Source organism: Strigops habroptila, chromosome 1, assembly GCF_004027225.2.
Source record: "Strigops habroptila isolate Jane chromosome 1, bStrHab1.2.pri, whole genome shotgun sequence".
Classification (NCBI taxonomy): domain Eukaryota; kingdom Metazoa; phylum Chordata; class Aves; order Psittaciformes; family Psittacidae; genus Strigops; species Strigops habroptila.
In genome coordinates, this window is record NC_044277.2 from 23825610 (window position 1) to 23850345 (window position 24736).

The following is a 24736-nucleotide window of genomic DNA, read 5'->3' on the forward strand; positions in this document are numbered from 1 at the left end:
TTCATAAACCGCTGCAATGATTTCTGAAGAGAACATCCCATGGTGGCTGCAGAGAGTTTAGTCCTACTTCTGGCATAGATTGGGGTTTAATGCCAGAAAAGCCTCCAGGTGTGGACATGTCGAGATCCACTCCACAGATGTGATTACAACATAAATTCATGCTGAGCCCTCCTTGGCATAGTTTCCCCACACAAATCTTTGAGGTGGAACTTCAAACCTGACATATGATATACTGTCTTCTCCAACTTTTTGGCTTTTCTCTTTCAATCTTACTGGCAAGAGAGCAGTCAGAATACCAAAGTAATAGCTGAGGTTCCCCTATTCCTCTAGAAGAACATAGTCTGAAATGCCCTTCTCCTGATTACCTCTTAAGATAATACAAATCTATGACGCTTACTTTGTTGAGCTGGTAAAACTACTAACCCTGATTAGTAGCACTCAACATAAACATTTTCAGTGCATTTAGTCCTAAAATCCTCAGCAGTTACTGAGTCAGTTGTCAACCAGGCATCCCTGAAGTCTTGTGTTAAAAAAAGTCTGAGGACATCAGGATCCTGCTAATCACTGTGCTCTGAGCTCCCTATCTGTGGCACTGATCTGCTCTATCCTGCAAACTTTTCCCAGCGCTGCTGTTGGTTAGGGATGCAATGAAGCGCGATTTGCGATTATCATTGCTGGGCTCATGAAAGCCCCAGGTGTAGATGTAATCAGAAGCAGCACTGAGCTTTTGCTGGTATAGCTTATTTTGCTTTTGTGGGCGAAGAAAAAAAGGCTGGAATAAGCTGTACTGGTTTATTGAAGTTTTGCTTGTACAGAATGCCAGATTACCTACTCAGAAGTGCTCTGAATATAGATCTCCCTTGGAGTTGAAGTAGAGCCATCCACTGCATCTACGTAGGCCTGCCTTTATTTCACTTGAAAAGATACTGCACAGTAGGTAGAAGTGTTTTCTTAAAAATACTTTGGTGTGGAGAAACAAGATCTTACTTTTTCGTCATCTGTAGAACAATGTGATCTGAGTTTGAACAGCCAGTTACCAAGAAGGTGCTGAAAATAGGAAAGGACATGCACTCTCCTTTGCCAACTGCTAACTTCCATTTTACTGGCGGTTTCCTGGTGATGGATTCATGGGAAGGGTCTGGGACAGGAAAAGGCGGGACAGAGCCTTGACCCATGCGATGAAGTAAATTTCAAGCAGGTAGAACACCCGAGAGAACAAACACTGCACAGACTTGCTTCAGGGCTGCTAATTCTAGTGTTGGAAAATAAGACCCCAGAGGCCGATTCTGTGCCAAGGAACTAAACCCCAAATCAACGTGCTGCTGGACACGAGGGCACAGCAGCATACCAAGCCGAAGGAACACCATTGCCAGGTGTGAACTGGCAGCAGCACGAGTTGACGGCAGAACCGGGCGCTGTCGCACAAAGGCGTTGTGATCTCAGAACCGAACCTTGCAGACACTGCTGCGATGAGAATTGCACCGGGACGATCCGCTCCTGAAGGCACCGGTGCGTAACGCCGGCGCTCTTTTAGGAGAACGCAGCACCGCTTCCACGCGCAGCGCTGGAGGGAGCACACGCACACGTACAGCGCCCGTCCCGCCGGCGCAGCTCGGCACGCACCTACAGGGGCACCGGCTCACGCCCGCAGCCCTTCAGACCACTGAAGGTTTCGCGGGGCGCTATCTGTCGGGCCGGCGGGTTGGGGCAGCCACGGTACCGACGGCGGGGCAGGCGGGCCGGGCGCCCGCAGGAACCCCGTCGGGGGCAGCAGGCGGGCGGGCGGGCACGCTGCCCTTTGCGCCCGACGCCCCCCTCCTCCCCGCGCTCCTGCCGCCTGCCCCGAGGCGACGGGCCGGCGCAGGGACCCCCCGCCCCGCCCCGCCCCGCCCTCGGCCGGGCCGCCCCGCCCCCTCACACCCCTCCTGCCAATCACCCGGCCCCGCCTCCGGGACCCGAGGTGCGGGGTTTGAAAGCGGACCGGTCCACGCGGCGCGCAGACCGGGGGGGGAGAAAGGGAGCGGCGTGGCCGACGGGCGAAGGGCAGCTTCGCCCAGCTGGCGGTCTTCGGCAGTGAAAGCCGTCCCCGCACCGGCGGGTCAGCGTTGCCCACCCGCCGCACGGGGTGTCGGCGCCGGGAGAGTGCGGCGGGCGGTTGGCGGGGAGGGCTTCCCCCCCCGCGCGGCGCAGTGGGAGGCGCCCGGGACCCCGCGTCACCCATTGTTTACAAACCAACGCCAGCGGGCCGAGCTCCAGCTTCAACCGCAGCCGCCGGAGCCGCGTGTGCTCGCGTGCGCGCGGGGCGGCGGGCGGCGGCCCCAGTCCCGCTGCGGCTGCGGTACGGCACGGCAGGGCGCCGGGCGAGATGCCGTGCCGCCCGGGCGAGCGCTTCCTGCTGCTGGAGCGCTCGGTCGCCGTGGGGCAGGCAGGCTCTAAGGAGGTGGACGCGCTGGTGGCCAAGCTGGGCGAGGTGCTGCAGCTGAGCGCGCAGCGGGCGCCGCCGCCGCCCCGCAACCCCAAGCACCTGGGGCCGGGCAGCGCCCGCGACCGCGCCGCCCCCTACTCGCCGCGCTGCAGCGGCGGTGGCGGGCTGCTGGCGCCCAGGGGACAGGTCCCGCCGCAAGCCCACCAGCAGCCCACCGAGCCGCCGCGGCCGGACCGGGGCGGCCACCAGCGGGTCACCAAGCAGCTGTGCGGACGGGGCTGGCTGCGGAGCGCCGCCCGCCGGAGGAAGCAACCCCCGCCGGGACCGGGCGACGGGCCGGCGGACGAGGAGGACCCCCACCGGCTCCTGCAGCAGCTCATCCTCTCCGGCAACCTCATCAAAGAAGCCGTCCGGCGGCTGCAGCTAGCGGCGGCGGCAGCAGCGGCGGCAGCCTCCACGGCCTCCAGCGGCAGCGCCTCGGCGGGGAGCAGCGGCGCGGACGGCGAGGCGGCCGAAGCGGCGGCGGTGCAGCCCCGGCAGTAGCCGGCAGGGACGAGCGGCGGTGGCAGCGGGAGCGGAGGAGCGCGGCCGCTAGCGGCGGCGGGGCCCCGCACCGGGCGGACTGCGGGAGCGCGGTGCTGGCTCCGCCGCGATGTAAGTCTCCCGCCGCGGTAGGGCCCCCCCCTCCCGCTGTCGAGGGGGGGCCGGGCGCGGCGGGGTCGGTTGGGGTGGGCCGGGTGTGCCTCCCCTCACCCCCCAAGGTCACCCCCGGCGCGGCGCCGAGCCCCGCCGCCGCTCTCCAACCGGTGGAGGCCGCGCACGCCGCCCGCCCGAGCTGCTGCTGTTCCCCCCCCCCCTGCCGTCCCCGGTAGCTCCTCCTCCTCCCCCCCGGCGGGCAGCCCGGCCGGGGCCGCGGACCCCCCCGCCGCCGGTCCCCGGCCGCCGCGGGGCTGCTCCGTCTCCCAGGAGCCATTTGCAATAATAGTCGCTGACCCCGGCGGGGGGGGTCCCTTCCCCTCCCGGCGGGTTTGGGGTTTTTGTTTGGGCTTTTTTAATTATTATTTTAACGTTTATTATTTCCCCGTTGTGACTGTATGAAGCAGTTTTGAACAAAAATGTGAATATCAAAGCTGGAAGGCAGCTGGACTTAAAATTGTAAAGCCTGATGAGCGAATGGAGCCTGCATTGGAGATGCATTGTTCACATAAGGTAGCCGAAACAAGTTTTTTTCTACCAAAAAGAAAAAGACAAAAAAAAAAAAAAAAAAGCCCTGAATCCATCCTTCCCCGACAAACTCAATGGCTCGAATACACGAAGCAGCTGTTGATTTTAAATATTGCACTTCGTACCGGAGTGTTTGAAATGTGTTCCTGGTTTACAGGACTTACTGTCTTAATTAACCTGTCTGTATTGAATAAACGTCGTCTTGTTTTTATTTTCGGGTCTGTGTCTCATTGTGAAGGGGAAGTGAATTTTGGTTCATGAGAACAAAACTATGTGGATGATGCTCCAGGAGGCACGTTCCCCTTGATCTTTCAGTTGCGAGATCTCCATTTTGCAGACAGAAAGGGGGGGAAAAAATCCCCACAACAATCCGCATAGTCTGATGCAGTGGGACACCGGTTATTAATGCACGGAGATGCAACTGAGCCCCTTTGTTTGCCAGCAGTGTTCATGCGTGAGCTATGAGACGCCCCTTCGAGCAGCCGAGAATGTGGCTGTTGGAATTTCTACGTCAAATCATACTGAAACCAAAATTAGGCATCATGTATTGGGGAAGGAACAGGGCTTGTGTTGATTACTTGTTTGGGTTTTTTTCTTTCTCTGGGGAGAAAAAAAGACTCTCAAAAGGAGGGGAGAGATGTCTAGGCAACAATAGTTTTAAAAAATACATGTAAACCATAGGATTTGGTGCTGGGGGTGATTAAGTTCCAATAGCTGTTCTGAACAGCTTCCTTGGTGAAATCCTGCGTTAGGTTTTTAGGAGTCAAAGAATGAGCTTCAAGATCAGAACTAAACACATCAGACAGACGGGAACATAACAATCTCCCAGCCCCCACTCAATTTGAGGTAAAAAGCTGCTCCTTTGAAGAAGGTAGCAATCCCACATGAAAGAAAATGGAAGATGTTTGCCTTTGTCCAAGAGAGCGATTTGAGCAGCTACGTTTACTTGTGTGATTAGTTCTTTCAAGAATACATTAAATCTACAAAATATTTTAGATTTCTTTCTCTGCTCCCAGCTACTGATAGAAACTGATGCTCAGGGTTTTAATAATGTCTTACTGAATACCTTATGCACTAGGAACAGTATGTGATGTTATTATTAGCTTTATCTTGATTAATTTATAAGTAGAATGCAGTTTTTCCATATCAAAGCAAAGGAAGAAGTTAAATGCATTTTAGAACCTCCTTAATTACTAACATCTGAAGTCCTTTTTCTCATAACTTACGCTGCTGTTGTGGCATTTCGTACCACTTGGAAAGGATTCGGATCTGGCATTAGTTCTTAACCTCTAATGCAATAACATTACATGTACGTTGTCCTTACTTCAAATGAATTTTTATTTGAAATTTTCTCGTTTCTTAATCCAAGAAAAAAGTTCAGTATAATGTAAAAAAGAAATTTTAGCTTCAAATATAACCGCTAGCCAACAACTAAAAATCTAGTTGTTGTTGTATTTGTCCTTCAGATGCTCAGGCAGATAGGTATTTGTTGTGCTGACACTGAATTTGAACCCTAGGTTGAGGTGTTTAATTATCTTTACTGAAAGAGCTGGGGGAAACAAGCTGAAAACCGAGCATAGCCGGTGGAGCCCGAGTTGTTACACAACTGCAGTTAAAAGTATATGTGTGGCCATCGGCCTAAATTCTGCAAGCCGGCATGGTTGACTTGAATTTTTTTGCTGCTGATAATTATGCATTGATTCTGCATCCCCCTTCTCCCCCTTCACTTTTCCCTCCCCAAATCCTAGCCTCTGTATACTAATGAGAACAGCTAACTTTACAAGTGTCCTTTGTAGTCATTGAAAGCCTCGAGACATTCCTTTTAAGGATTTTACTAGAATAACACTTTTCAATAAACTGGCAGTTGAAGTGAGGCTTAGAAAAGATGCTAATAAATTTCACAGTGACTGGCTGGTTTTTAAGCTTCCTAAATTACTTCTAAAATAGCTTTTACTTTCTCCTTTGTGCAGAGCTGGGAGATGTATATATGAAAAGGGTTATAGTAAGCTAAAGTGCTATGTAGAGTGTGTGATGATTTGGTAAAAGGAATTTTGGCACTTGTTTCAGATAACTTGCATAACTCACTGATGTGTCTTCATCACTTGTAACGTGAACATCCTAAGCTCATGCCAGCAACCTTTATCATCACATCTTCCTTATAAGTCTTTAAAATTATCTCTCCAAAATAGAGCACATGTCATTTCTCCATAAGGGAACGGCTCGAACATGGCATATTCTGGTTCTGGAAGCCGGGTTTTACAAGACATTGGACCAATTGAAATATTGCCCTAAGGTTTTCACTGGTTCAGTGCAAATTCTCTTTTTCAGATATTGCCTTGTGCTCCGCTGTGTGGGCATACAAGCAGAAAGGAATTTTGATATTAAAGTCACCATCTACTTTTCCCAAACAGGATAAAAATGTTGGACAGTGAAGTAAACATTTTTGTAGGCTTTAAATACCTGTGGTTTAGAGGTAGGTTTTCTTTAATACATTTAGCCTGTGCTGGTCCTCAGATACCAGTTGTTGGTTTCTAGAGAAGCGAAAAGGAAATTCAAGTACATGCTACATTTGGCCTTCACAGTATGCTTGGACTACCTTCATTTGTAAGTGAAAATATAGTTCACTTCAGCTTTAAATATAGAATAAAATTATATTTTCACCATAGGCATGTAGGTTTTATCTGGTTTTTCCATCTTGTGAGAGAAAAAATTGTTCAAAACAAGATTTTTCAGTGGATCACATGACATGTAGGATCAAAAATAAGCCATTTAGATGTTTGTAACAGGTGATACTGCAATGCATTCGAGAAGTTTATTTTTATTGTACTTACAGTGGGCTATATTTTGGGGGTAAACTTGATTTTAAATAATTTTGCAAGCAAATGCACAAAAGACAATCTCATCTTTCAATGCGCCTCTCTGTGGTGTTGCATTAGTATGGCACAAGGCTGCCACAGCTTTATCATTTGTAGTCTTGGTTGCAGCTTAATTCCTCCTGAGTTTTCTCTATATGACTGAACAAGTATTTTCCTGACCCCTTGCCCAAAACTCAGCTTCTCACCCTTGTTGTTTCTCGCTCTTTCTATTCTCACGTTCCCTGAGCTCTTGAAAGTAATTCAGTTTAGCCAGAAGTCTGGCAGGTAGAATGATTTTTGTTTGCTATTCCCCTTGTCTCCTGTCTCCCTTTCAGCTTATTATGTTTTGCACCAACAGTTAGAGGCTCCTGTAAAAATTATGTCAGTGTAGTACTCAGCATAATAAACATGGTGCGGAAGTAGGGACTCTGCCCTAAGGCCTTAAGATCAGATTTTAAAGAAAACGGCGAGTGAGTCTCACGGAGGGCATAAGGGAAAAGAAGGATGTTGGCTGGGTAACGCACAACTTAAGTTCTGGCCAGCCTGGGACACTCCCAGTGTTCTCGGCTTCTCCATCTCCAAGAACATCCCTCATTTCCCTTCTAGTCCCTGGCCCTGTCATTTTTCTCTTCTCACCCTGCACTCCCCCCTTACCCAGACCATTATTTTCAGGTTGTGGTTGTAATCTTTCGCTTTTACGTGTCTTTTGTCCATGTCACATTGCTCTTCCCAAATACTAAGTAGCTTTGTTCTCCTCAGTTGCTTTTCAGTAGGTACTTTTGACTTGCTTGTTCATTTGGCTTCAAATACTGTAGCTCAGTCACTTCTTGGTAGCCAAGATCTGTTTTACTTCTTAGAAAGCTTGCGGTGAATGACTTGGAGGGCAAGTTACAACTGTCTTTCATCTTCAGTTTGAACAACATAGGGGAGAAATCAGAGGTGAAATCCTAGCTGAAATGAAATGAACAGATGAAGTTAACAGAAAAATTCCTTTCTGTGGGAATTTCCTACTGTGTTTTTTTTTAGAAGTAGCTGGAAAACACCACTTGAAGTGCTACGATAATTACATAAATGCCTTTGCAGCAACACGAAAATGACATCAGCAAACTCATTTCCTGAGTCAAAGAGGTTGCTTCGCTTTTTCTCTTCCAAAAATGATGCTTTAGATGTGTGACTAACCTTGGCCACCTTTGTCAAAGCTGCAGAACTACCATTCTGCAATTTTCGTGGCAAAAGGCAGCTGGTAGAGAAGAGGAAATTGGTGCCCTTAGGGGAAGGCTGCAGTGTGCCCAAGCTGCACTAGTAGACACTGTAGACTCTGCAACAGAGGAAGCTACAGGAAATCAGGCACCATAAATCCAGAGGCGTGCAGCATTAGCTGTTCCTTATGCAATATCCTGTACCTAAATTGTATTATTTTTGCTTCCCATTATCTAATCTGGTGGTGTCTGGTAGAGTAATACAGTCAGCTAAGGGTGCTCTTAATCACTGTAGGCACTAGGACATCAGCAATCAAAAGAAATAGTAAAAACACCTTGTCTCTGTGTCCCTCTGGTAATCACTGACTTGGCAGGACTTTTGTGAAGAGGTACTAAAGAAAGGCTGTAAGCACCTGAGTTAGATGAAGAAGTTTAACATGGTCAATTCCAAGCCCAAGTACAAGCTTTATAGCAGCAGCAATTGTAAAGCCCGGGGGAAGAAAATCCTGCTGGAGCTTTTATGTTTGGAAACCAAGTGTTAAGTTAGAGAATAAATAGACCTGCTGCCTGCCTTCATTTTCCTCCCATGTAGGTACTGTCAGTCCTCATCTGAGGAACTTTGTTGCTCCCTGGCATGTTATGGGGCTTGTGCCATCAGCTGCCCCTCAGAAGGTGGTCTCCAGTTGATTTTACAGACCAGAGAGGTTTGTAGTCTTCCAGCTCAATGGAGCAGCACTGTAATAAATACATTTTTCATTTGATAGTATGTAATGAAACAGCACCAGGATGAAAATGTTTTAATTAGGGGAAATGGATCCTGACTGGCTTAATACTAAATATGTGCTGCTCTAAGCATTTTACCAGAAGAGGCTGGGACTTATTCTACCTGTATCACAACAATTGTCCTAGTTTCAAGGCTTAAATCTACAAAAGCATGGGCTCTAAGTTAAGGTGCAAGTTTGGGTTATTGGTGTTCTTAAATCCACATTGTGACGCCTTTTCAGTTTTACAGGACTGGTAGTTTTACACAGGAAACCAAGAAGCAATGAAGCAGGTGACTGAATGTGTGTATGTACATCCTCAGCTTCTCCTGAAAGATGGAAAATGAGGGGGATTTCTAATCCTCTCCTATTGTTAGCAGGCAGCATTGGCAGTTGCTATTCTGGCAATACCTAGCTCTCAGTCCATGCATGGGAATGCCCCACCAATGTGATACCTCACCTGTACATCACTTTGGAAGGTAAACAAGCAGATATTTATATTTTCATCTTGCTGCTCTTCTATTGGCTTCCACCAGGCTGCTTTGGCAGCTGCTTTCCTCCAAAGCTTCTGATGCAAACTTTCTTGACCACTTTCATCTATGTCCTAAACAGCGGCTGGATCCTGGGTCACAAGACATGAAAACCTTATTCCCAGAAAAAAGAAGTATGTCAGCCTGCAGTATGCCAGACTGGTAGCAGAATGGAAATAAAAGACAGAAATTCCCACCTCTGCATCTGTATAGATCTGGGTTTCTCCCTTGTTTGTTTGGGTTTTTTCATTTTAAGAGAGGCTGCAGACGTCAAGCACCTCTGAAAGTTGTCACCCTCAGTAGGGATTTGGAAGTGATCCACGGCCCCATTTTTCACTTTTCCCATTATTTTGCTGGAGACCCTTTCACAGCACGTTTGGTTTGTGTTGATCCTCTTCTCCACCCTGCAATAAGACAAAGGTGCTCTGGGGCTAGAGAGCAAACATGCATAGCATGGGTGCTATATATGTGTGCACATGAGCATGGGGTCAAATATGCAGATGATTCATTAACACTAAGAATAAAAGAGAGTCCTACACAAAGGATGTGTGCTATTAATTAGCTTTAAAATTAATTTTTTAGGAAAAAAAAAATAAGTATACAGCAAAATGTGTGTGCATTGCCTTGATAGCTGCTCCTGGGCAGGTCTTATCTCAGTAAAAGCAGATCAGACCCTATCAGAACTACCATGTTATTGTAAGAAATAGAATTTTAAATGGGTTTTGGTTCATCTGCTTCTTCCTAAACAAATCAGAAATCCTTATTGTCAGGTATATATTGATGCTGAATAAGTCTTTCAAAGATGTCTTCATGCAGGTGTGACTTGAAGTGTGCAGCCAGCACAATACAGATCTGCCTTATGATCACAATGGCTTTAACTTATCTGTTATTAAAAGTCTCCATTCTTTTGGCTTCAGTATTTTCAACTGTGGTTGCAATGTTTTTTCTCGTTTACAAGAGCGGAGATTTTTCTCATATTTTCTAAACTCAGAAAAGTCTCCCTTCAGGGAGAGGAGGGAAAAAATAAAGAAAAAATCAGCTCAAAATCTAATTGTGAAAAGCATTTAATGGTTTCAGATTGTATCTGCTTGGAGAAATGAAATTACAAACTGATCTTCACCTGTAAGTACAACAAGCACAGACACATAGAATCATAGAATCATAGAATCGTAAGGGTTGGAAAGGACCTTAAGATCATCTAGTTCCAACCCCCCTGCCATGGGCAGGGACACCTTGCCCTAAACCATGTGGCTCAAGGCTCTGTCCAACCTGGCCTTGAACACTGCCAGGGATGGAGCATCCACAACCTCCCTGGGCAAGCCATTCCAGTGCTTCACCACCCTCACTGTAAAGAACTTCTTCCTTATATCTAATCTAAACTTCCTCTGTTTAAGTTTGAACCCATTACCCCTTGTCCTACCACTACAGTCCCTAAGGAAGAGTCCCTCCCCAGCATCCTTGTAGACCCCCTTCAGATACTGGAAGGCTGCTATGAGGTCACCACGCAGCCTTCTCTTCTCCAGGCTGAACAGCCCCAACTTTCTCAGCCTGTCTTCATATGGGAGGTGCTCCAGCCCTCTTATCATCCTCGTGGCCCTCCTCTGGACTCGCTCCAACAGCTCCATGTCCTTTTTATGTTGAGGACACCAGAACTGTACGCAGTACTCCAAGTGGGGTCTCACAAGAGCAGAGTAGAGGGGCAGGATCACCTCCTTCGACCTGCTGGTCACGCTTCTTTTGATGCAGCCCAGGATACGGTTGGCTTTCTGGGCTGCAAGCGCACACTGCCGGCTCATGTTAAGCTTTTCGTCAACCAACACCCCCAAGTCCTTTTCTGCAGGGCTGCTCTGAATCTCTTCTCTGCCCAGCCTGTAGCAGTGCCTGGGGTTGCCCCGACCCAGGTGTAGGACCTTGCACTTGGCTTGGTTAAACTTCATAAGGTTGGCATCGGCCCACCTCACAAGTGTGTCAAGGTCCCTCTGGATGGCATCCCTTCCCTCCAGCATATCAACCGAACCACACAACTTGGTGTCGTCGGCAAACTTGCTGAGGGCGCACTCAATCCCACTGTCCATGTCGCCGACAAAGATGTTGAACAGGACCGGTCCCAACACCGATCCCTGAGGGACACCACTCGTTACAGGTTTCCAACTGGACATCGAGCCATTTATCACAACTCTTTGCGTGCGGCCATCGAGCCAGTTCTTTATCCACCGAGTGGTCCATCTATCAAATTGATGTCTCTCCAATTTAGAGACAAGGATGTCATGTGGGACAGTGTCGAATGCTTTGCACAAGTCCAGGTAGATGACATCAACTGCTCTGCCGCTGTCCATCAGTTCCGTGGCTCCATCATAGAAGGCCACCAAATTGGTCAGGCAGGATTTCCCCTTAGTGAAGCCATGTTGGCTGTCACCAACCACCTCATTGTTTTTCATGTGCCTTAGCATGTTTTCCAGGAGAAAATGTTCCAAGATTTTGCCAGGCACAGAGGTGAGACTGACTGGTCTGTAGTTCCCCAGGTCTTCCACCTTCCCCTTCTTGAAAATGGGGGTTAAGACACCTAGAAGTTGAAATTGTGTTATCCAGGAGGCACTACTTTTAAGTCCATAAACTTCAGAAAGTTTTAAGTTGGAGAGGGGAAGTTAACTTGAGCATTAAACCAAATAGAAAGAGCAAAGATTTTCGGTGGGTGATTTCGACTTCACAAGTAGTTCAATTTATTTGAACTCCTGTGACTCAGCAGAGGAGATTAATGGGTTGACACCAAAGATGATCTTTCATAAGTGACAGTCCCACATAATTACATCTTTAAAACTCTAGGGCTTGTCATGCTGGGTAAGACGGGGGCTCTAAGTAGCTCAATATCTGGGATGCTGGTCAGCTGCTTCATACCAGCTGCTGCATGGTGGAAAAGCCCCATCAATTCTCGTCCTGATGTCTGGCATTTTGGCTGCCTCTTGGTTACATAGCTTACTAACCCTTCCATACTGTTGGGTCATGGAGACTTAGTCATGGTTACAGTTGATTTTCTTGATAGCTGTGCATGATGGTATGGGTGGTCCGGTGCTTTCAGGTCAGTGCCAGGAGACCTGACCTGCTGTGGCCAGTTGGCCTGTATACACTTGTATGCAAAGCTGGCTTCTGCCAATTCACTTTGAGTACTACTGCCATTTAGGGCTCTATGGTTGACAAGACCATTCTCAGTTTGTTCCAGATGTAGATTATACCCTTTCTCACTGAGATCTGTGAGGGCTCAAAAGTAATAACAGCCTTTCCTCAGCCACCAATTGCTCATCTATGACAGAGAGGACATCCACTGCTCAGGCAGATATGTTCACCTTTTCTTCCAGCCCTGGAAAAGGCAGAGAGAAAGGACCAGATGTCATCCTTGTGGTTCTGGCATTCTTACTTTCCCCCCATGGCTCACATCTGGATCATCTGTTGTTGCCTTTGGACTCAAGAGGGAACAAATGAGTGCAATGTTAATGTGTGCTCACGGGTAAAGGTTATTCCTAATAGAGCAAGAAAAAAGCCAAATTTGAAGGACCTCCATCCCTTGGGCTCCTAGGGATTGTGTTTACAGCAGCAGTTCTTGTCTCAGTAAACCTAGTGCCTTGGGACTTGACAAGAACTGGCAACACCCTTCGTATGAGGAAGCAGTTTGCTGTGAACCAGTGACTTCTCAGAAAATGTTCTAGTCCAGTGCCCACGTTGGGGGTTTCACTGTGCCTGGACAACAGAGAACCTCTAATTTTGATTGTTCTAACTGAAAATTGAATGCTTGCTACAGAATTAAATTCACATCCTTTGCTTCAGATAAGCCACAAGCCTGAAATCGCCTCTCAGACATGTCTGTGTGCTCTGTATGCCTCTGGTCTCCTGTGCGTACCATCCTATTCTTTTAGCAATGGCATTAGGAAATTTAGATGAGAGCCCACACATATGATCTTAACAGAGCAGGGCCAGCCCAGGCAGTTCAGCTATCCAGATCTCCTGAAGCTCTCAGTTTAATCTTCAGCAGCATGGCCAAGTTGTTCAGACAGTCTTTCTGAACAAGAGCATCTCTGAACCTCACCTGGAATATCGGCTGGCTGGCTCCCACAGGGACAGCTTTGTTGAAGTCAAACAAAACTCCCTCAAGCTCCAAATTGTACAAGATCAATTGTATTTTTTAGAAAAGGGGAGAGTTTTCCGCAGTGGCAGAACACTGTGGTACGAACAGAGTCAGACATTTGTAACAGAGGCATGTACACTCCAAGAGCAGGGTGTATATGGCCAACACATCTCAAAGAGCCAACTCCAAGGAACTAACTGTTCTTTCCTAATTAAGTATCAAAAATGGGAAATGATGGATGGTTTAATCAGGCCCCTTAACATAATTTGCTCTGCGATAGAAGATCATTTGCAGCTGGGTTTTCTTCAAATGTGTCTTGGCACAAGGACTTTTCTTCATCCTTAACTCTTCTCTCGCTTATCTGAAATGCCATTATTTCCCCCCTCGCTCCTCTGTGGAGGCATGACCAGCACCTCATGCAGCAGAGCAGGCGGGGAGCACTACTGCCTGCTATGAACCACTGCGGTCCTCTCTGTTGTCTCCTTCGCTGCCTCTCAGAAACTTGAACAGCTTGTTTGGTTTTTGAACAAAACTGCTGAACTGTCTCCTGTAATGCCCTATTATCCTGCCCGGCTGCAATGTACGGTGTTTAATTTTTGCTTGGCTGGTTTGCTAGCAAACTCTGTTTGCATGTATGTATACTGCACTGGCATGCCAGGAGGCGAGCAGAGATATGTCTATCTGGCTACGTGTTTGGCAAAAAACAAACCAATCCTTTTATCGCCAAATGAGATGCATTATAGCCACCCTCCAGCTTCTCCCTCAGCAAAATTTGGCTATATAAAAAAAGGCAGGTCTCCAGCCCGTCCTATTAGAGTTAATGAGAAAAACCCAGTCAAAGTCAGTGGTGCAGGGACCTTAACTGCTCTTAAGTTGGTGGCATGATTTGCATTGCTGACAGTGTGGTGAGTCAGCAGGGATGGGATGAGTTGGTCGGTGGTTAGCAAGCACTCCACGACTTGGCACCAGTACCGGCTGCCGTTATGTCATTGTGGGGATGTGTTAGCACCTTGCCTAATCTGCGTGCTTTCTGGGGGGGTTATCCTTGCACCTCCCTCAAGTGTGAAATAGAGGGAGAGCGCTGACAAACTCAGTCTTCGAGTGCAGAGACTGGGGATCTGTGCCAGCAGCTCGTGTCAGCTTTGAGCCTCCACTTTCCTGTGTCGTGGGGCTGACAGTGCAGGCGGGCGCTTCCCATTAGATACTCACAGGCACCGAAAATAGACACTCCATTACTGTAGCACATTAGCTGACATAATGAAGGGCTCTGCTTACTAGTTCAGTTACATACTGGCAATCTGGCCACTTTGCATGCTTTATTTATCAGGTATTAATTGCAACTTCCACTTATCACCCCCAGCCTAATCGCTGCACCGTCCGCTGCAGCCATCAGACATCTACTTATTTTTGCTTTTGTTATTAGCATCAGAAAACTCAATTACAGGCGAGCAGGCGTGCATACACAAACACACAGTAGTAGGTTTGTGCTGATGTTTTTAAAGATACACATCTGCTGATACTAAAAATAGGTCCTTGTCAGCAGCTTGGTAATTTTAGGCTCAATGAGAATTCATCCCCATGGTAACTGTACAGTTGTTGAATCATTTATTATTTGAGCTCCAGAATCACAACAGTGCCAGCAATTTTCATCCTCTGAACATTTTTAAGGACCTTTTGCAGTGTTGCAGTGCTCCTTGCTCCACATCATCAATATTTATCGAGCAAACAGCACTAGTCCTTGAACTGACTCCCTGCTTCTCCTCAGCTGTATCGGGACTGGGATACTGGATATCAGGATGGCAGTTTAAATAGGTTTCACTTTTGTGATAGCCGCAGTCCCGCTGGTACGGCTGTTTGGCTGGGGACAGTACACACCAAGCCCTGCAAACTCCCGATTGGCAAAAGGAAACTTTAAAGTGCAGACCTAAGCCTCAGTCTTTGTCTTGAGAGCCAGAAAACGAGATATCTCAGGTCTGTCTGTTGCAAGAGGTTTTGCAGATAAGGGGCTGGTAGTTTTTAACTGTGTAGATAGATGCAGTTAACTCCAAGCTGGTGGGGGGACGCACTGCCTGGCTTTGTGGAGATAAAAGCTGTTTGTACTTTCCCTCGCTCAGAGATAATGTTCATTAGGCATCTTGTGCTAAAACCAACCAAAGCACAGGGTGAAACTCAGGTCCCCTGAGCCCAGGGGGTGCTCAGACTCTGCTCCCATGGAGCCTCCAGAGAGCGGGACTGTGGGAAGCTCTGCAGGATGGGGTGGGGAGGCCATGACCACTATCAGGCTTGGAACAACAGGAATAATTCAGCAGCAGAAACGCTTCCGTAGCGCACAAATTGCATTGAAATGGGGTGCCTGAGACTGATTTTGGGATGAATTAAATCGCAGGCATCAACTCCCTCACCAGCTGCCCGCACGATTTTTGTTGCACCATTGCTGGCCATTAGATTTACTGGAGTGGGCAATACAGAGAGCTGTTATGTTTTAGGTAAAAGCGATTCAGTCTCTCTTAGTCTGACAAACTGGGATGTGAAAGACTGACCCAGAAACACAGATGCTATTCCCAGGTGCCAGCAGTTGTAAAGTGACATGCTTAACAGACCCGATTCCTCCTAGGTTAAACATTATAGCTGTTATGTACTGTCATGACTGATGCCGTTTTTTTTTCTCAAATACACATTCATTGTGTGAACGTTTTAAGAAGCTCTTGGACAAGGTAATCTGCAAGGTGCTTTTAAATTGCCTTTTGTCTTATTAGTTTAGTTGAGTTGATCACAGCGAAAGAAGGATGTGAAGTGCCTCGTACAGCCGCCCTGCAGCTGCCTTCCACCTTAAGCAGCTCTCTGTAAATCTGTCAGTACCCAACGCATGTTGTGCATCGCTTGTACGGGATTTGTCAGGTGATCCTGGTGTGCACCGCAGGGAGAACGAGCGTCTGCTGTCAAGGGGAGCTCAGTTTCCCCTCCTCTGCAAGTGTATGATCACCACCAATGTCACTCCAAGTCATGTACATGCCAAGGGACAATACAGTGCTTTCCCCAAGGGTACGAGCAGGAGAAAGTGGCCCGTCCATGAACCAGCCCCTAAGTTCTCCCCTGGACAAGCAGCTGCTCTTTATTCTTTATTCAGGCATCTGGTTGCTCAGTCTGTTCATTTAATTAAATCAGGAATTTCCTTTCCTCCAGTTGGTTCAGCCACTATACATTTATCCCAGTGCACATACAGGGACAGATTTGGAAAATGCTGCTGTATTTTATTTCCACCTACCAGCCTCCATCTTCCTGGGATGGAAAGCGGCCCTGTGGCCATGGCCTCAGCTGGCAGAGGCGATGCCAGGTCTCGCGGTGCTCAGCCAGAACATTTCAAGAGGAGAATTACTCACCTGTAGCATCCAGAAAGCTGGTCACAGCTCACAGGTTTTGTAACGAGTTGGGAGGGGGAGAGAATCACCTGCACAACAGACCAGAAGCGGCATTTATTTCCAAACCCATTGTGGCCAAGAGCATATTTCCAAGTAGTTTTTTCCGCTTTGCCACTCAGTGCTGGGTGGGCAGCTTGGCTCTGCCCTGCAGGCAGCTGCCCATGGAGATGGGGCGGCTGTGCCAGAGCCCCCCAGCTCTTCCCAGGCACTGTTTTCCCCTTGTTGCAAGAATGAAGATTTGAGTAATGACCTCAAATACACTGTTACTGCCCTGTGGTGTACAGATAACCACAGCACCCAGTTCTACATTGTCATTATTTATTCATTTTTACCTTGTTATACTTTTTTGATCCTGTTTGGTGGGGAGAAGGGGGCGACACACACATTGACATCTTGTAATGCCCCAGCAGCGTTGCTGATCATGTACCTCTGCAGCCCGTGAGTTCCCAGGGTGGCTGTAACCCAGGGTACCCGCACATCCATAGCCCAGGCTACCCACACATCTATAATCGAGGGTACCCACACAGCCATAACCCAGGGTACCTGCACAATTTGAAGCCTTCTTCAGGCACTGGCAAGAGCGTTATTGAACCTACAGAGCAGCCGCAATTGTTGACAGTGCACAGAAAGGGGATCCAGCCTTCCTGAGACTTGGAGATCAGGCTGGGTTTGAACCTTTGGGTGCAGTCTCCTTCAATACAGGATGTTTTTTTGTCTTAAGTCAGAGAGAAATAATGAACATGTGATTCCATCACACTAGTTTTGCAGTTGCTATCTGAAAAAGAATCGAGTGCTAAAGCCCATCTATGAGCTCTATCTTACTAGCTTTTTCCATCTGGTTGTAACTGTGTTTTCCATCTGAGATGCTGGTTAGTAAAAATAGCTCATCTATGATTTGTGTAGAGTACTGACAAAGGCCTTTTAGCCAGAAATGGCTCCCAAGCTGCAGAGTGCTCTACAAATGTTGTCATTCCATAACTTTGTGCTTACGTACGATCACTTATAAGAGACATTTATTTCATGTAACATCCCTTCTCGCTCCACCCTGCAGGCAGATCTGCACGGGATGAAACTTTTCAATGAATGGGCTCCTTTGTTCTTCATTTGGCATGTATCTTGCACCCCGAGTTACACACCAACCTCCCAGGAAATGCAGGCAAAGTGCTGCCGCGCCATCCCAGGTGGCGTGAATGTGCCAGACGGTGCTGCTGCCACCTGAAAGCTGGGACTGCTGGGGAGCCACCTTCTGCTATAACCTCACACTGACTTTGATACAGGGGCTGAGACTGGAAGTGAAGCAGGGCCGGGGTGATCCCTTGGCTCCTGGCAGCCAGAGGAGCAGGTGGAGGGACACACAGACAGAGCCAGCAGCCCATGTGCTGTCCAGTGCATGGATGGACACAGGACATGGGGTCTGACATTACAGATCACAGAGCAAACACTCACAGAATCCCATTCTTGCTGCTGATGCTTCTTTATACAGTGATGGATAGATTCTCTCTATAGCCACCAATGTGTAACAGCTCTCTAGAAAGCAAACCAGGCTTGCTGATTAATCTAGGACATCTTTAATTTTCTCTGCACTCATTGCTGTGCGTTCTTACTTCATTCCTGTGCTGTCACAGAGGGCTCTCACTGCTAAGTGCACCCAAATATAACTGCAGCCATGTGAGAGAGGATCCTACTCCCGCCCCATTGGGATCCAGCTTCAATGAGGCTGGCAGAGCCTCAGACCTGCACAACCCCCCCACACTCCAGCAGTAATTCACAGCAGGGCCTCAGCACTCCCACTCTGAGTGTGGTGAGTCCATGACTGCTCTTTCATCACCACTCAGGCTCAAAAACCAGTGCGAGAGGTTGATCGCTGGGGTAGACAAGACTCATGCCCTTAGTGGTTCAAACCACTCCTGCATTTGGTTTCTCTTCTGTGGTGCAAGGAGACTGGGTGGGATAAGCTGCTGCCGCCCATTTGCCTGTCGTGGGAAGCCTCAGTTGAGTGTGGGGTGGTTCAACGCGCTACCGCTATCATCAGGGTGACAGCAGTGCTGTGACTCCAGCAGTCCTTTCCTAAATTTACCTTAGTCTTTTCAGGCTGTTTCATTGCTTGGGATCCTGTGATGCTCTAGTGAAAGCCCAGTGTTGATGGTGGTGCTACTTCAACTCCCTGCTTGTTCCTGATGCTGTGCTGGGGCTCCCCTCAGCTGAGCAGCCACCACTGTTGATCCAGCTCCAAGCTGTGATCAGTAATAGCAAACTATCTCTATGCCCTTGGCCTCTCAGAGCTGTGCTCAGGACCCAAGGCAGTGTGCGTTGGTGGCACAGGGCCAGGAAGAGGAAGGGATTTTCAGATGGGGTTGCTCTCATACTATGAAATCATGGCCCCAAGGTATGAACAGGGGCACACCTTGTAGGCAGTGGTGATATCTTTCATTATCTGGAGTGATAAAGTTTAGAAAACCTGAAGTTTGGGTCTCCCAGCCTTTCTCTGGGTGTGATATGTCTGTGTTTCAGCCACCTCACAGGCAGCCAGAGCCAGTCAGGGTATAGTTCACGTGGGCTCCTTGCTCAGTTGCAGCCACTCAATCAGTCCTCTCCCTCGACCCCAGCTGATGTGTGCAGCCATATTTCTCACAACAGTAAATGAAGCAGTAGGGTTGGTATTTAATAACCTATCTCACTGTGGCCATGGTGCTTCTCCAGCTGTTTTCCAGCTTGGTTCTGTAGCTGCTGCTTTGGCCACGTGTCCTTTCAGCAGGGTTTGCTCTGACTCTGTTACTGAAGGGTCTCATCGCAGGAGCTTCCATAAGCAGACCAGGATTACACATCCCCTGGGGAGATGCAGGGACTAAGCCAAGTAACTGCCACGCGACATGCAAGAGCCACAGAAGAACGTTTTTTATGATCACACTCCATTTACACCATGAAAACAAGGAGTTGTTTTGTTTCTAGTTTAGCACAGCTCAACCTTCCATTGGCTCCTCAAACGAAGTAGGGCAGAGGCAGAAAAGGTGGACAAAAGCAAGCTCATCTCTCTTACACTTGCTCTGACAGCCCAGGCTGGTTTGCCAAGTAGCCCATCTCTGAGCTGCAGTGTGTAAAAAGATTTCTTGGCTCCCTATACAGGCAAGGATGCAGGTGAGAGTGGCTGTATACATCTCCATCCAAGTGATTAATGACAAGGTATGGGATTGGAGAGGGACAGGGGCCCTGCTTGCCCCTTGCTGCCCTCTCCTCTGGGGCAGCACTGGGACACTCGCACAAGACACCCCATGGTTTGGGTGTGTGCCTTTTGCCCCCTTCCCTTCCCTCTAGCACTAGCCCCCTGCAGCCCTTCTGCCCTGTGAGGGGCACAGCCTGGCTCTACCTTCTCCCCAGCTCCAGAGAGACCAAGGAGGTGACTGGAGAAAGAGCAGGACAGGATAGAGATGGTTGGGAGCATGAGTAAAGGCAGAAAGTCCATGCTCAGGGAAGCAGGTTGCAGAGGAGGAAAGGGCATCCTCCCCCTCAACGCACCCTGGAGCACTTTGTCATGGCAGGGGTGGGTTAGAGTCCTCTCTTTTCTCATTCTTTTGGCCAGTTGCTACTAGCTCTGCGTTTTAACAAGGTCCTTTGCTGAAGGTGGTAAACTATTAAAACAAACAACGCAAAGGCACCACAGATGTTGCATTTTCCATTGCAACGTGCTGCTCTCCAGCAGCGTGGCTTTTAGGATCTCACCGCTTGTAAGATCCTGAAGTGCAGAGTGTTCAAGTCTGTCAGCAGTGATAAAAGCACCCTGAAAAAACAATGTCTCCTTAGGGAACGGCACTGCTGCAATTGCAACACCAGAACATACACAGCTCTGGCTGGTAAGTTACTAATCAGAGGTTAAACCCACTATATGTTCACAGACTTGGGGTATGCCTTTGCAAGTTACTTTAATCAATGTGCATGTATTTTCAGCTTGCAATCTTTGAAAAGAAAACCACCGAACCGCACAAACTAAACTGAAATTAAAGATTCAAGTATGCAATAGTTTAAAATATCATTTGGTTTTGATGGCTCAGGATGCATGGTAGAAAATTTGGGATGAGAAATTAAATATGAGCACACCAAACACAAGAGCTGCACATGGGGATACAGAAACCAGCCTTTCCCAACACCCGCTTATAGCTTTTGCCATTGAGAGATGTTTTAGTGAGATCATCCCTTGTCCTGCAAAAGCGCAAATAGAAAAATAAAAATTTAAGGAAGGAATTTTTAGGAACTCCTTTAGGCTTAAAAAAAATTCCTATTCTAAATGTGGGGCATTATTTTCAAAGTAAACAAATTATAATAGAATTCTTATTTTTTTTAAATGGTTTTAAGCCAAGAAAAAGACTGCAACGTTCCTAGTTAAGCAGCGTAACACCGTGCCATGCGGGCTGGCACACTGACCACAGAAAGCACCTCAGCATTAGACAAAAGCTTATTTTAAAAAACATTTAACACTAAGGTCTTGGAAAACCTGCCTGAAGTACAGAAATATTCAGGTTTAGATTTTTAATTTGGGAATTTCAAAGTACAAGACAACAGTGCTGCTGAGACTCAGGTTAAAAAAAAAAGAAAGGGAAAGAGAAACAGGATGAAGCTGTAGCAACCTGAATACTGGACATACTTTTATCATTAGGGTAAACAGGGTTGTCATTCCTTAGGTTATCCAGGCTAGTAGAAGCTATAATATGATTCCACAGTTTAGATTTTATATATAAACCCATTATATTTTAAAAAAGATTTTACAAAGAATATAGTTTAGAAGGTGAATTTCCCCCATGTAACAAAAGAATTTTAAATATAGTCCTTATGAAAGTATTATACATTTTCCCAATCTTTTTTTCAGGTTAATTCCAGTTATTACATTCATACTACATTTTTTTTTTTTTTTTTTTTTTTAACATCTGAGTACAAGTGATAGATTCATGCCTCAAGTTCAATCAATAATCTCAACCTCAGATGGTTACATCTTTACTGATGGAGTCTGAGGCTTTCCTGCTTAAATAAATAAAATCGCCTCCAGCTGAGAACCTGCGTAACTGGTGTGACTGAGATATCAAAGGTGTGATTTCCCAATTCATCTTGCAAAAAGAAAAGCAAATAGACACGTTTTCCCCCTTTTGTAGGAATCGCCTCATTTCTAGTCCAATTTCTAAAACGTACAGCCATTATAATGGAGGAATAGCATCCTACTCAGCTTTAGGTGAAATGAAGTTTAGCGTTGTAGTCAATTAAAACAGACTGAGTTACTGAAAAAGAACATAAAGGATTCAGTTCTAAACTTCATAAGTAGAACCCAAAAAATACCAGACATGAGAGTTATTTTTGTGAAAAATAACACAAAACCCAACTCAGATGATATATATGTTAGGACATGCATCTACCTTTATAAAATTTGAGGCTAGAGTCCTAAGAAGAAAGTAGTATCATCATAGAAAACAGGGCCCGTGGGGACCTGAAGAGGACATCTTGTCCACATCTGTGCCTGACAGTGGGATCAGCTATACCAGTGCTATCTCTGATGGATGCTTGGCCAACCAGTCCCAGAGGATTATTGGGTGGAGATGGAGTAGCCTCTCCAGGCAGTTCAGATGAGAACTTAACTACTGCTAGTATGAGAAGGCTTGTTCCTATGCCTCCTTTAATCCCCAGCTGTAACTCCATCCTTCTCTCCTGGTCTCATCCACAATGGAAAGAATTTATTCCTTCTCTCTTAATAGCCATATTTTTAAATAGACTGTTCTCATACCTCTCCTCAGCCTCCTTTTCACCAAACTAAGCTATCCCAATGCCTTCAACAGGCCCCTGGGAGCTGTTTTCACATCCCCTCTGTTCACTGTTTAGCTGGTCCACATCTTCCTGCAATTTTTGTACCAATTCTGGGCTGCAACTTTTTGCTAAAGTTTTACCAGCACTGGAAAGAAGACTTGGAAAACTTGAAGGGCATCCCACCCAAAAAGCCCATTTGTGCAACCAAACATGAGGTTTGCCTTTGTTTTTCAAAAGCATTTCATTATTGTTGCATTCAGTTTGTGATTTATTTTTCCAAAACTTTTCTGCCCTATTGCTTCCCACCCTCTCATTCCCTATCTGTAATTGCACAGCTAGGATATTCCTGTGCAGTTAACATGCAAAGACTCTATTCCAAGTACCTTTTACAGGCTAATTTTCTCTCTGCATTTCTATTAACTTATAATTGTGCTCCAAAGTTAAAGGCAGAACCATCTTTTCAAAGAAAAGTTGGAAATACCATTTTAAAATATTTGGCATCAATTAGTCACGTTCAATATACTCATGTTTACAGAACAGTGATTGAAAAGAATGCCCTGTCACATACTTCAGACTGCAACAGTGTGAAGTTTGCCAGAAGGAAACATAAATCTAGATTACTATGGCTGTAGTGATTGCAGAAGGGTGGCATAAAGGAAAGAGCAAAGGAATAAGGGAAAACAATGAAAGGGAGATTTATTTCTCTTTTTATTTATTTAATCAGAGCCCCCCATTTCTGTTATCACTTGCCTTGTCTGGAAGAGTTTTTCTACTTTGCCACTTCCTGCACCCCCCCTTTTATTTGTTCTCTTACCTTGTACTTATTTTCAGTGACACCAAGGCATTGTTGTGGATTTGGTCCCACAGTAACTAAATAGTTCTATAGGAGGAACACAAGCACCCCATACCCAAAATGCTTTACCAGGAACTCTGTCCTAACTGTCAAGGCTTCCCCAGGGCCTCGCAGGAACCACAGCATGAATTAGATTCTACAATTCGACTAGTCTTTCTGCTGAGTTTGGCGGGGGGTGGTGGTGGTGGTGGGAGGAAATCAAGGAAGTGAAATAGGCTCCAAAGCTGCTGGGGACACAAACTAGGCAGTCCCTGTGCAGTCCCCCCACAGCCCTGAGTCCAATACCCACAGAGGTGACAGATTTCCCCCTCACACAACCATTGGTTACAAGGCAGGCTGATGACCTTCTCAGGCTGCAACATTGCAAAAGCCCATTTTCTTCTTGAGAGAATGCACAGCTGATGGAGCACAAAGGTGCAGCCCTTTGGGCACAGGTAAAAGGTGTATCTGAGAGAACAAGAGGCAGAACCTGACACTGAGCTCCACTCCTCCAGCAGATAGAGGCCCCAGCTCCTAGGCCCTCCAGCCTAGACCATCTTTGTGTTTTTAGAGTCTTGGGCTAAAGCACATACACAGCTTTAAGTGCCTGCCTCTTGGAGGGGAACTACCTTTGGGATGGCAGCAGCCAACCTGTGCTTTCCAGAAGCTGGACCAGCAAGGAAGAGGCCATAGGACAAATACTTTCACCCATCAACTTCTAGAAGGATAACCAAGTGCATTTTTGTGGATTTGTGTGTTTTTAAATAGCGAGACAGGTCTTTTTGCCAAATACCTTATCTTGTTTGGCAGTAACTTTCTCCCTTGGAAGATAGTTTCTAAATTAGAGCAATTGGCCAATTCCAAGAACAGATCAGATTGTAATCCTTAGTTCTATAATATTTATTTTGAACATGCCAGAGAACCTATCCCATTTCCAACTTTTAGCCTCACAAATTTCTTTATTTCAGGCTTTTTCTTCTCCTCTTCCCCCTTTCTTCAGTATGAATAATGAGTATAATTGCCATGGCAAGATCCTGTACTCTAATCCCTAACCGAAGTCCAGTCCCAGGGCAGGCAGGGAGAGCACAGACTGCTAAAAGACATCAGTTATTTAAGTAAGAACATGTACATCATCTGATTTCTTTGGCAAGAGTGACAGTTGTCACACTGGGTTGCAGTCAAAGCATGCTCACTATAGCTCAGAGAAACCAGACTCAAACTACTGTCCCTGCCTGACCCCTGCTTAAAGCAGAGAAGGTACTGGGTTTTACAGCAGCTCACAATTCTTTCCCTTAAATATGAGATTGTTAAACACTGAGCAGGGTGGGTAGGGCAGGAAGTGAAAAAATAAAAATAGTATCAGAGATACGTTAACTGCAGTTCTCATTTTCTGACTAAGCAGTGTGATCAAAGTTTGAAAATGACTACTCCTGTAAGCCATTTAAAGTTTAAAAACCTGAGTACATACAGAGAGGACAAGAAAAGAACCCATGACAAAGCCTTTCACATCCCACACTTATTTTTACAAAGTTACAACACTTTCTGCAAATAATCCATTTTATATTCCTGATTATTTCTGCACTGTGTAAAATA

At 46.8% G+C, this 24736-nt stretch overlaps 1 protein-coding gene across 1 annotated transcript; it reads left to right on the plus strand.

The window, feature by feature from the left end:
• Window positions 1-2041: 2041 nt before the first annotated feature.
• LOC115616425 (GSK-3-binding protein-like) lies at window positions 2042-3860 on the plus strand. Its single transcript, XM_030505643.1, has one exon. It carries the CDS (start codon window positions 2366-2368, stop codon window positions 2966-2968), a length of 603 nt encoding a protein of 200 aa, XP_030361503.1. The 5' UTR covers window positions 2042-2365; the 3' UTR covers window positions 2969-3860.
• Window positions 3861-24736: the final 20876 nt, after the last annotated feature.

Excerpts from the sequence above, each read along its gene's own strand:
- LOC115616425 (XM_030505643.1), top strand. The coding sequence starts at position 2,366 with ATGCCGTGCCGCCCGGGCGAGCGCTTCCTGCTGCTGGAGCGCTCGGTC.